Consider the following 13946-nt stretch of genomic DNA (forward strand, 5'->3'; position numbering starts at 1 on the left):
AAAAAGAGAAAGCTGAGAAAATGACAAGACTATTAGAGAATGTCTGAAGTCAAAGAAGATATATCCAAGAGTTTTGCAAGAGTAAGATAGAAACCTATAGTTAGGAGTACCACCTGAATAGGAAGTATAATGTGCTTCCATGAGACTAAGCCTTTGCTAGATACAAAAAACTAGAGGGAAGAGAGAAGCGGGAAAAAAAAAAGGTTATGTTCCAGGGAGGAAGAAATCCACAATCTGGTAAGTATTGTCTGTCAGGGAAATATCCATTTTTCGTTTACCCGGTTGAATTAGAAGCCCTTTATTTGATAGCTTGTCTGCTTGAGTATTTAGTGATCTATCGACATGTTGAATAGACTGTTCCTTTTTCCTTTTCCAGAAGAAATCAATTTTGTCCATCCACCCTGTTAGCAAAATGTTTTTTATTGAATGTTTGCCAGTGACATGATCAATTATGATTTTTGAGTCCCCATAGATCTGAAGGATCGGAATGCTCAGGAAAGTGCTAAGATGAAGGAGGCCCGAAAGTGCCACCGCTTCAGCTTTGTTGTGAAGATTATACTAAATTTTCATTAAATTGTATAGTGTGATCCGTAGTGTATTCCTATGTTAACAATTTGAAATATATAATATAAAATTATGTCTTTCGAGGAGTATATCTATATTAGTAATTTAAAATATTTTGTACATTTTAATTTAAAAAAAAAAAGAAATAAATGAATAATAAAGATTCTTTTAAAATATTATTATAATATTTTTTATAATTATTTTTCTTTAAAATAAAAGTTACATATTTTAAATAAAGAACACTTCACTTATTTTAATAATAAATGAATTATTTTTTTAATTTATATAAATTTTAAATAAATAATTTATTTTAATAATAAATGATTTTTTTTTTTAATTTATATAAATTTTAAATAAATAATTTAATGAGGAAACTTTTAACGAATAGTAAGAAAATAGATAGTAAAATCATACATTTTATGTTAAAATTTGAAAAATTTATTATGAAATAAAAATGATATTATTAATTATATTTTAATTATAATATGAATAAATTATTTGTAATATATCTATATATATAATGATTTTTTTATTTATATTTTAATATATATTTTTTATAAATTTCAATATATATTTGTTTTTATTTAAAATTATTAAATTATTTTTTAAAGAGAAATATAATTAAAATTTTAAATATATAAATTTTCAATAATTTTTCAACTTTAAAATAAAAACATAATTTCAATTTCAAATATATAAATTTTTAATCAAACTTTTTTTTGAAATGATTTTATATCCACACATCATTTCAACTAAATAAACTAAAAATTATATCCACATAATTCATATACGCAAGCTATTTTTGTTTTAACCAGCATTATAAACCAATCATTTCTCCCGCACATCACACATCACCTTTAATAATGTGAAAGTTAGATAAAACATAAACACCTGAGGAGGATAATGTACTCCATTACTCCCTCACCTCCCCTAAATGACCCAGAGAAAAAAATTATACTCATCTTTAACCCCACATATTTGCACCTTCGATAGAGTAAAAAGTGAGGAAATTAGCCATACTCATCTTGAACCCCACATATTTGCACCTTGGATAAAGTAAAAGGGAGGAAAATAGCTATGCTATAGTATTTAATAAAATAAAATAACAAAATATATTTTATTTTCTTAAAAGTAATAAGGAAAAAATAATAAGAAGATTAAATTTATGTTTGTGTTTTTATACAAAACTACTTAGAGTAAAAAGTGAGGAAATTAGCTATACTCACCTTGAACCTCACATATTTGCAGCTTGGATAAAGTTAAAGTGAGGAAAATAGCTTTGCTCTAGTATTTAATAAAATAAAATAACAAAATATATTCTATTTTCTATATTCTATTTTCTTAAAAGTAATAAGGAAAAAATAATAATAAGAAGATTAAATTTATGTTTGTGTTTTGATACAAAACTACTTTAATACATTATCTATTAAGCAATATTCAGACAAATTCAAACTAAAAGTCAAGTGTAAACCATGCACTTGCCTATGCTACTTATTCTCCCGAGCAGGGACTTGCTCCCTCGCAGCCCAACTTGTTGAACATGGACTTCATGTCAGCTTGCTCTTCAAGGTGATATGGGGTGGCTACTTAGGTCACCTGACTCGGCGGATGAGATGTTTAAGGTGGTGGACTCCACTTTCTTTGAGTGGGCCACTTCATGCGTCAGATTGGTGTCGTGTTGTTGAATTACCAATACCGATGCGCTGATTGCAACGGTGGAGGACGCGAGAAGATCCCCGATTGGTCCCAATTCCGGACACTCTGCGGTCCTATCTGCCAAGTCTGCAACCAGGGGTGACGGGAAACGGCCCCTCCCCACCAAAAACAGGTGGTATTTGTTACTCTTCCCAATTGCCAACACCGACTCCACCGTATTACCACCACCCATCTCCCGCTCTTCATACATAATCGACTCGCCCACGCTATCCCCATCGCCGGTCCGCGAGGGCGTGCTCTTGCCGTTTATGTTATCACGAGCCAAAGCTTCCTCGTCCAGACTCTTCTCCTGCTCTCTGTCCATTTCTGCAGTAGAAAACTTGTACACTTTAGGATGCGCCTCGTGGTCGTGGGCAGGCAGTGGAGTTAGGTTGATGGCGGTATCGTCGAAGCCGGTGCCTGGCAAGAACCTTATTACCGTCAGCCTAATGCCAGGATGCTCCGCCATTCTTCTTCCGAAAACCAAAGCCTCCCGGTCATCCGGACCTCCAAAGAAAAGGACAGCGACGTGATGGTGAACGTTGGAAGGCGACAGCTGTGACTGACCCCCAAGTTGGCCCCTGTCCACTAGGATGCCAACCGAGCAGGGCGCGTGCTTTAACACCCTCTGGTTCACAGTCCCGAATCCATGGCTCACAGACTCCAGGACGCCGTCGACACGCTGGTATTTATGGAAGGGGAGTACGATCATGGCAATCCGCTTCCGGTCCGCAATGCTACAGATATCCTCGTGCATGTCATGGAAAGCAGAGATGGCGATCATGGGCCTCACCGTTACCTTGCTCAGCTGCTCATATGCCTCGAAAGCAACCACTATCTGGTCTTGCTGGGAACGGTTGCGGTTCCAGAAGGGGAGGCCGTTTCTCCTGGCCTTTTGAACCATCATGATCGCAGAAGATCTCTCCGACAGCTCCACCAGGTGCATGATGTAGAGGCGTAGAGCAGGCTTTCGAATCCCCCTGGACGCCTCTATCAGGTTTATAATCGCTGGTATGTTCCTCGTACCGTGTAGACAGGCCAGGATTCTGAGCTCGTCCTCTGGCGTATCTCTCTGTATCTTTCTGTGCTTGTATGGAGTCGCCTTCCTTGCTGGCTTGTAAATGGCCATTACCAAAGGGGTTGTAATGAATGTTGTGAACAGAGCCATCAGCACCAAGATCGCAAAAACTTCGTCATTCAGAACCTGAAAAAAGAAAAAAGAATGTAAATATCCAGATCGAGCACCATGGGCTATCCAATTTTATTCATTCAATGAAAGATGAATTTAATATTTTTATGCAATTTGGGTTTTACCTTCCTATCCTTTCCAATGTTGAGGACAATCAACTCCACTAATCCTTTGGTGTTCATCAAGAATCCCAGAGTTATTGCTTCGCGACAAGGAACTTTGTGGGCAATTGCAACAAAAAATGTACCTAGAATCTTCCCAGCGCAAGCAGTCACCGTGACCAAACCAAGCAGACCCCAAGACGTGCTCCCATGAATGGATGCAACATTAGTCTTCAAACCACTGGAGGCAAAATACAATGGCAGTAGCAAACCCGACACGAAGTCTTCAATCTTTTCAATAAGCATCCTTGCCAATGGACCATCTTTAGGGATCGTCAAACCAAACACAAAAGCTCCAAAGATTGAGTGAATCCCAATTGCATCTGTTACAAAGCCAGATGCTAGTACTCCTGCCAGAGTAATGCAAACGAATGTCTCGTTCACCGGTTCATTGTCAGGTGACCGGTGGCCAATCCATGCCATTATGGGCTTCACTACCACCATCATGAAAATCACAAATGCCAATCCACATAGCAGAACATAGACTGATATAACAGGGCTCTTGTCTGTACCTGAAAGAGCGACGGCAAGGGCCAGAAGAATCCAAGCAACCACGTCATTCACAGCAGCTGCGGCCATGGCCATTTGCCCCACATCCGTTGTTAGAAGCTTGACCTCTGCAAGTATCCTAGCAAGCACCGGGAATGCAGTGATGGACAACGATACACCCATGAAGACAAGGAACTGCCCATATCCGACACCCTTAGAAATTGTTGCCTTGAGAACATAAGCAACCCCGATCCCAGCCAAAAATGGTAAGCTAATTCCAGCTACTGCAATTGCCAAGGCCTTCCTCCCAATACGTTTAATCGCGTGGAAATCCAGTTCCAGCCCAACCAAAAACAGAAAGAACAGCAAACCAATATTTGCAACAGTTTCGAGTACAGTGCTACTACGTTCTGGGAAAATTCTGTGCATGTAAGCTCCACTGCGCCCTAGAAGAGAAGGCCCGAGAAGAATTCCACCCTAGATATCACAGCAGCCAACACCGAAAACTTATAACACATCCAAATATATATTCTGAAGTGTAGCAATAATAATAAACGGATTTCGGGAATAATTAGAATTCTATAGCGTTCTAACTTATTATGTGCACAGGTATGAGCGATTTTACTTGAGGAGCCGTTAAGTTTGAAATCTAACTTTCCTTACTCGGGAGCAAATCATAAATTTAAACCTTCACATGATTTCCTATGACTTCCTTAGAGAAGGAAAGTATATTCCCTGTGGCATGATTTCCCATGTAACACTTGTTACATGGCATTATACCCAAAACCAACCATTCTTAAAGCTTATAACATATAAAAATGGAGCATAGAAATATAATACTGTAAAATATGAAAAGGCAGACTAGAAATATAATATTAATGTTAATATCATTACCTTATAATTCAAGTCAAGTTCTGGAATCAATGTTAATATATATGATGAATAATACTTTTTATTTTAAATTTATATTTATGAAAAAAATTAAATTTTGTAATTTAAATTAAAAAAAAAAATTATAGCTTAAATTTATATTAATCATTATTAACTATCTAATATATTTTGTAGAATTAGAAAATTATTATATTATACATTTATGTCATCAATACTCAAAAATCAATCATATATTTATGAAATTGCAATTTTACATGTTTAATTTAATTATATTTAAATTAAACAAAAGATACCAATTACTATTTAAGACTTTCTATTAAAATTGTGTTAAATTTTATTTAATTTTTAAATATTAAATTAAAGTAATTTTTTTAATAGTTTAAATTTTCAAAATACTTTTTATTTTCAATTCTTCTTATAAAAATTAAAAACTTAAATCTTACACAAACCAACTAACTAATATAAATAGTTAAAAATAATGATTATATTTATTTCAATCAAAATCCTAATAACTTAAATCTTACACAAACCAACTAACTAATATAAATAGTTAAAAATAATGATTATATTTATTTCAATCAAAATCCTAATAACCAAGTAAATAAAAAGGTGAATTATTTATTTTGTAGTTGTTTGGCTGACCTTCCAATGATCCATGCTTGCCCAAAGTAATATTTTACCCTAAAAATCAGCAACCCCGCTTCCCATTCGACAATATGTGGAGGTTGGGGGTTCCTGTGAAAGGAAAACGGAGCTCCCGGCTTTCGGTTCCGTGGTTTTCACCTTGCCAAGCACCGAGGATAATGCAGGCGTTAACGCCCACATCTCCATCATGTTTACAAAAATTCCAGATGAAGAACATCTCCAGGACCCGCAGGAAAAACAACTGGAAGACTCGGGCAGAGAGATCAGTCTTGGAAAAGAACACTCGTCTGTGGAAAAGAACGCTGCTGAGGTGCTTCCAGCGTCTGTTGTTGGAAGCAAGGGGGAATCAAGTCTGCAAGACCGCTTCCTCCGATGGGGCCACCTCCTCCAAGTGTGGAAGAAGATACATGGCGGAAAATGTGGGAAGGGCGCGCGGAAGGTGACGGTGGGCTTATGTCGTGGAAGATCCGAGCCTGGCTGAGGCGGCAGATGCATACTTCGCGTCCATCCAGCCATCTTCAGATCGTCCCCAAGATTGAAGCTGTGGCGGGTAACGCCTTGATTTTGTCTTTTGGTCCTCTGGCTTTTGCTTCCTCTGTCTCAGTCTTTTGCATTCGCTTCTTACTTCTTGGTCCTGGTTAATTCTGAGTCTTTGGTCATGTCTATGGTCTTGCCTCATCATTGGGAAGTCGAATTGGATAGCTGACATCAGTAACACAGTCACGCTTACATTTGTCAGATATAAAGGTCAGACTATCTTGCTGCTAGCCCCTGCGTGGGCAATCATGTGTCTAGTTTATTGTCTTGAGAGTTTGGTTCGTTGCTGCCCCTGTATGGGTTTTTTGTTTTCATGGATAATTCAGTTTGGTTTTGGAGACCTGCCCCTGCGAGGGAGCTATAAGGTTTACAGTCAGGAGTCCCAGGGCTACTCTTCAGGCTCTGGAAGGCATGTCATGCAGTTTGTAATCTTTTTGTACATATAATATATTACTTAGATAGTTTTTACAGAGAAAAAAAAAAATATTTTACCCTAAAGATCAGACCATTATTCTACGACCTGGGTTGGCCATATTATTAAAAAAACCTAAAATTTTGGGAGAAAACACTATAATTTTTTAGGGGAAATACAATTTTATTTTTATTAAAATACAAATATCGTTAGATATAGAAAATGGGAATCATTTTTCTGAAAGATATTGATTCAGTACTTCATTTTGGAGGGAATCTCTCGTGAACGAATCGCCTCTTTGAAAATATTAGATTAATTGGTGATTCAAGATGATATCATGAGTTTGGTAAACACTTAATTATTTTGGAAATTATTTTTATGATGAATTTAATATAATGACAATTTTTTTTACAGTAAGTGTTAATTCATGGTTAGAAGGGTGTTTGACTTTTAACAACATGTATAAAATTCAATCGGATAAACTAACCACCACTCTGAAATCATAAAACCAGCTACTCACCGCAAACAATTTAACATTGGAAATGGTACAATACTGAGTCTTCGCAGAAAAAGTGTATAAGATAATTGGTTAATATTAAAAAAAAACATTGTTTTACTATGGGTATACTTTAGAAATTCTTTATAACAATATTTTCGGATAGCTTAATTCTGCTTTGTAGCCATGGTCGAAACCCAACCTAACCTGGAAATCATGACACCTTGTTAAACAAAAGATTCTTCGAAAAAGTTTAACAGTGGAAATACGAGTAGGCTGGACCTAATTTCAAATATAGTTTACGACTAGGCTGGACCTAATTTCAAATTGAGGATTATAGTTTAACTAGATTGTTTTTTGCATTGAAAATTATAGAAATTTTGGTAAATTTAGGGAGGGATTTTTGTAAATCAAGTTTATAGATGTCAAACTTTAAAGTTTTAGGTGCTTCAGAGATTTTTGATGGTGCTGAATCTATTTCCACCATCAAAACATGATTTAAACACTGCTACTGCAAGATTTGTTGAAATTTTTGTTACCCGGATTCTGACCACTTTTGACTATCCTGACAATTCTTTTGCAAATAACTTTTACCAAAAAATTATTCCTATAATTTAATATTGAAGATAATACAGACCTGGGTTTTCACAAAAAAACAGCCTGTAAAATAATTGGTTAACTATAAATAAATAATTGGTTAATTATAAATAAATAAATAAGAGTATTTGAACAATACAAGGCTAGGGTAGATCTTTAGAGACAAAAAAATTATAAAATAAATGATTAGATAAAATTTTTTTTTTTAATAAACTAGATTTTTTTATATAAAATACTTTAACAAAATAAATATTCACCATCAATTTAACAAAAAAATAATTTTATTTAAATAATAAATGAATGAGAAAAAACAAAAAAACAAACCTATTATCAAACTCTGGAAGCTTAATCAAAGCTAAACTCACATGGACAAACTACCTAACTAAACATGACAACAAATAAAGGAAAGAGGTAGTGGGTCCTCATGTAAAGAGACTCCCACAAACCCTGAAACAACAGAAGTGAGCCCTGTTATCAAACTCTAGAAAATTCCCTTGATACAACTACATGTAAAGACGGCAGAGGCAGGCGGGTGCGACGGACCAAAATATCGTGCTTTGTTGCGGTTTTAAGGAGGGTTTTTTAAAATAAAAATTTGAAGTTGCAGAGGAAGAAGATGGGCGGAATTTGCTTTCATATTGCTTGCATCTTCTCATACTAAGGGTGTCATGGGTGACGCCTCCAGAGATTTGAACACGAATAAGACTATTCACAAATTGATTCCAAACACCATAATTCCAGAGACTTAATGATGAAATATATGTTTGATTTAGTTTTATGATTTAAAAATCTTTCAAAATTTCATAAATAGAAAAAAAAAACCTGAATTAAATCATTGATTTCACCTTTTTCTATTCTATAATATTATAAAATCTGCAATCCAATTAAATTCAACTCTCGAAAAGAGCTAGACACCGATAAAACCTGGTTAATTGAACCAACAAAGAAAGCTTAACACACAGTGACAATCAACGGATGGTAGTTAGGCAAATTTCATTCGCTAGAACAGTTATAATAACAGAATTAAACGTAAAAATAGCGAAGGAAACTGAAAAAAAAAAAAGAATTGCGTGGGGCTTACAATAATTTCGGCTATGACGCGAGGCTGTCTCAACGGCCTGAGAAGAAAAGCCAGTGTTCTGGTGAGGAGCAGCACAATACAGATCTGCACTATAAGCAGCGGGAACGCAAAATCCAGGGGGTTATCACCCTGCCATGCTCCATTGGACGTCGTCTTCATTAATTTTACACAGCTCTGCAACGTGCCGTTCACCGCGGTGGCAGCTCTGATCACAACAGTACCCTCCATGATTTTCTTGCCACCCAAGATGAACTGACTTTACCAACTTGACAAAATAAGGACCCACGCTTCTACCAAAATGCCACAGATATTGCCGATTTCTTGTTGGCTTAATATCCCTTAAATACACCACCACTCCTTATTTGGCCTCTCTGGCTTACTTCCGGTGATCACACCGGAGAGCTGCAAAACGACAAAACAAATCTAAAAAAAACTTTAAAAGTAAAAGCATTTAGGCGTGGCAGGAGGTAGATACACCGACGATCTTCTGTGCCCATCTCGTCGTGTGTGGATGGCTTCATTTATGTATTTATAAAGCGAGAGAGGTTCACTCACTCTCTATTCCCGTGCCTCCTTCACAGGAGGCTTGCTTCCTTCCTTTGCCCTGCTGACCTCTATGATTTATCCCTTCCAGGAATTCACTACTCACCACAGCTTCGGATACCGGTCTAACTCCCGTGCAGGTTCTTGTTAAATCTGGCCACGATTTTTTCTCCGACCAGGTGGGGCCTCTGCACACCACAGGATTGGCAACTAGACTGAAGTCCAGCGGGAAAAATAGGAGTCGTCTAAAGAGCTGGAGAAATTGCCTCGTCGACGGTCAAAAAAATGATCGGAATCTATGTAAAAAAAATTCAAAAAATTTTGTAGAAATAATTTTTGAATCATATTTTTGATGATGGAAATGGATTCAGCACCATCAAAAATATTTAAGACACTTAAAATTTTAAATTTTAACAACTATAATTTAGATTTACAAAAATCCTTGTCTAATTTTCGCTTAAATATAATCAGAATTTTCATAACTTTTCCAGACAACTCTCGGTCTAATTACACTACGCGAAAAAAATATGGACAGCCGTCAGCTTTGAAATTGGCGAAGACACGGGTGGAGTTGATAAGTGTACAACACGTGAAAATGGAAAGGAACGGATCCTGTGAACAGGCCACGGTCACGTGGTAGAGTTTGACTAGAAGCTTCACGCCACCGTCATGTAAATCTTACTCCAAAAGCAAGAAAATGAACGCGAACGTTGGACACCTTAAACTTTCCAACTCCGTCACGAACACTAATATTAAGGCGTTATTTAAACATGTTAGGTTTTATTTGGACGTTTTAGATATATATTTTGGTTATGTGGGTATTTTTTTTCATCAAATCTTATTTTTTGGTTTTTTAAAATATTTTTTTTTTAACTCTATATATAAATTAGTAGTTTGAAAAACCTATATGATATTTAAATTGTGGAGAATTTTCAACCCAAATAGATTAGATAATATACCAGAAAACCTTCCAAAAAATAACACAAATAAACTACAACATAGTATTTTTCGTTTATGTAATATATTTTGTGGTTTCATTTCAATGAAAATCAAATGGTCAGTTGTTGGAAACGTAGTTTAATTTTTTAGTGGTTTTATTTTCGGAACTGTAGTCTAAATTTTTCATGGTTTTATTTTCTTTTTTTATATCCCAAAGGAACCCACAACAAACCCAACGGTTACTGTCTATCTCGATATTTTGTGGTTTCATTTTAGAACTGTAGTCTAAATTTTTCATGGTTTTTTTTTTTTTTTAATCCCAAAAGAACCCACAACAAACCCAGCATTACCGTCTATCTGGTATATTTTGTAGTTTCATTTTAGTGAAAATCAAATTGTCAGTTGTGTATTTCGTGGTTTTATTTTCCGAATTGTAGTCTAAATTTTTCGGTCTATCTGGTATATTTTGTAATTTCATTTTAGTGAAAATCAAATTGTCAGTTGTTGGAACCATAGTCTAAATTTTTCGTGGTTTATTTCCCGAATTGTAGTCTAAATTTTTCATCTATCTGGTATATTTTGTGGTTTCATTTTAGTGAAAATCAAATTGTCAGTTGTTGGAACCATAGTCTAAATTTTTCGTGGTTTTATTTTCCGAACTATAGTCTAATTTTTTCGTCGTTTTATTTTCCGAATTGTAGTCTAAATTTTTCGTGGTTTTATTTTCCAAATTGTAGTCTAAATTTTTCGTGGTTTTATTTTCTGAACTGTAGTCTAAATTTTTCGTGGTTTTATTTTCCTTTTTTATTATATCCCAAAGGAACCCACAACAATTTTCATAGTCTAAATTTTTTGTGGTTTTATTTTCCGAATTGTAGTCTAAATTTTTCGTGGTTTTATTTTCCGAACTGTAGTCTAAATTTTTCATGGTTTTATTTTCCTTTTATATTATATCCCAAAAGAACCCACAACAAACCTAGGAGACCGACCTGTGGTGTCACGCCCCCAGGCCGACGGTAGTCTTTCAATCGCGCTTGGCGAGGTGCGGCACCACCGAACACTTTCTTTTCACCAATACTTATGTTCGTGGACTACGCCTAACCACTTATCCTACTTAGTTTGTGTTTCGCAACCAAGTATTATTAATGTTCCTTTATACCAATGAACACCCATACACATTCATTAACATCTGCAATTATACATGAAGAACACAGTTGCACAGTATAAAGGGAGGGGCAACTCCCTGAACAATGAGTCTGCCCGAATAACATATTATACAATCTTCAATGTTACAAAGCTTTACAAGTATACTTGGAAACACCAAGTTTCATACTTAGCCAAATTTACAATCTTCGACAAACTCGGTTGCCTAGCTCATCGGCGCCTCCGCATGGTCGCCGCACGACTCACCAACCATTCATTCACCTCGTCGCACGATTGTGTTGTTTGCCCAACTTAGGCGCGCCTCCAAGTCGCCACACACGGGCGCCTCTACCCAAGACACACCTCTATTCAAAATCTCAACACTTCACCAAAAGTCACACCGTGCACACTTGCACGATGGGCGGGCGCTCACCGGAGCCACCTAAGAACCCGTGCCAAGTCATCGCACAAATCGGGCACCACACCCGTGCACGCCTTTCTCAACTGGTAGGCGACCTCTACCCGCGCCCTTCACCCAAAACCAAGTCGTGTGCTACCTCTGTGCGGCCTTGCCCAAGAGTGGGCGCATTACCAAATCTGCGCCTTTCCTCTTGTGCGTCCACCTACTAGATCTGCACACTTCTCTTCTTGATGAGTGAAGTCGTTGTGTGTTCCAAATGAGCTCTGCGCCTTGTTAGTTTATACGAGTGGCAGTGCAAGGTCTTGGCTGCCCAGCCGACCTACCCACGCCCTCAACCTCATCGCAAACTCTTCAAAACTTCATGTCGGCCTTCATCAAACGCCCACACACAAGATTGGCCTTGCTACGTTTGTTGGTCGGCCCATGGGTGCTCATCCACGCTCCCATGCATATATAAACAGCTCGCCCAACCTTCCACGCAGTTGTATTACGCCATAACACCTTCGCGCGCCTAAGTCGAGCTCACACCTCAAGCCGAAACACGTTCAAGGACTGCAAGTCCTTACATCCTCCTCCACCTGAAGTCGTTGTCGTCCTCGACAACATACCATCCTGGTAGCCATCCACCAAGATCATCATCAATATCTGTTTCATCCTTGGGCCATGATGTCAACTCCCCCACATACTGCAAACATCCCTGCAACATATGTAGAACTCCCATCTCCATCATGTGTCGTCCTCATCCTGTGAACTGTCCTCCTCGCCTGCCTGATGCCAGTATCTCTCCGTGCACTTCCACACCCCATGTTTGAACTAGTTGGGTAGCTAATCCAACTATCACGCTCAAGCCATGAGAGTGAAAATCCTTATTCCTTCACCAATCTATCTCGGATTCTGCCACATCTCGGACTCACCAAGAATCTCACCCATGGTCAGGTCCATGGAAACTCCATCCCATCTGTAACATGTCATGATGCTTGATGCGAAGCCATCCCTGCACCATCTGCCATACCTGCTCAACCTATTTTAAGGACTCACTGCCATGAGCAGCTAACAATGAGCCCCATCTTCTATGTCATCTAAGAAGATGTGGAGGGAGTAGAGCCTGAAGGCTCACCCTCACTAATCATCTCAATCCATCTGTCAGGATTTTCTATCTCCATCCTTTGTAGATAAGTGACCCGATCCTCCTCTCGAACATTCAGCCTCACATATGCCTCATCATCATCATCATCATCCTCAACCACTTCTAGCCTTCTTAACAAATCCAAGATACTATCTGAAAGTGTCCTGATGACCAATGACTGCTCGGTAATCTTTGTCTCAACCATAGACAACCGCTTACTCATGTCTTCCATCCTCTTCTCATCCTCCATTTGCATCACTTCCAACTTACAGTCAGGCTTTGTCACTCCAATGGTTGGTACAACAATGGGTACATCTTCCCTTCCATCATAAATGTACAGCTTTCAAATGTGGAACAATCATAGCATCGAATTGTTTCAAGAATTCCATTCCCAGCACAGCTTCGTAGTCATCTATCTGCACTATAGTGAAGTCGACCTTCCCTGTCCACTCACCTAGTGTTGTGTCCACCTTTTCAGCTACACCAAGAATATTATCTGGAGGAAAATTGACTATCTTCATCTGTGCCTTCACCAGTACAAGTTTCAGCCCAATTCTTCTCACAGTATCTTCGCCCATGAAGTTGTGAGCAGCCCCACTATCCACCATAGTCAGTATATCAGCACCCCCAACCTTCATCCGAACATACTCCAACTTGTTCCTCTCAGGATCCCTCCGAGAGACCACCTCTGTAGCAGTAGCAGCACCAAGTATCTACATCATCCCCACAGAAGCTTCTTCATTCTTCGTATTAGACTGTGCAATTGCAGCCACTTTCAGTTTAGAAGGACAATTCTTCACCGTATGTGGTCCAGCACATATCCAACACTTCAAGGCTTTCTTCGTCTTCAAATTATTATTCGATTTCGAAGCATCATCCTTCTTCTTCTCTTTCGGTTTATCGGACTTCTTCTTCTTATCATCAGAAGTCTCATCATAATGCTCCACCAACCTATCCACAACAGCAAAAGCTTCCTCAAGTGTTCTAATCCTCTGCCTCTTCACTTCATTGCATGCC

The 13946-nt window shown here is 37.7% G+C and overlaps 1 protein-coding gene across 1 annotated transcript; it reads right to left on the reverse strand.

Moving 5' to 3' along the window:
- Positions 1 to 1915: 1915 nt before the first annotated feature.
- Positions 1916 to 9268, reverse strand: LOC149187064 (cation/H(+) antiporter 19-like). The gene is made up of 3 exons (XM_089411276.1): positions 8758 to 9268; positions 3574 to 4575; positions 1916 to 3463 (listed from the first exon to the last, which is right to left on the reverse strand). Exons 1-3 carry the CDS (start codon positions 8983 to 8985, stop codon positions 2129 to 2131), a joined length of 2565 nt encoding a protein of 854 aa, XP_089267402.1. The 5' UTR covers positions 8986 to 9268; the 3' UTR covers positions 1916 to 2128.
- Between the last annotated feature and the right edge of the window lie 4678 nt (positions 9269 to 13946).

The sequence above is a fragment of the Pinus tabuliformis genome, chromosome 3_1, assembly GCF_031772625.1.
Source record: "Pinus tabuliformis cultivar Carrire ecotype Pingquan chromosome 3_1, CPIR1, whole genome shotgun sequence".
NCBI lineage: Eukaryota > Viridiplantae > Streptophyta > Pinopsida > Pinales > Pinaceae > Pinus > Pinus tabuliformis.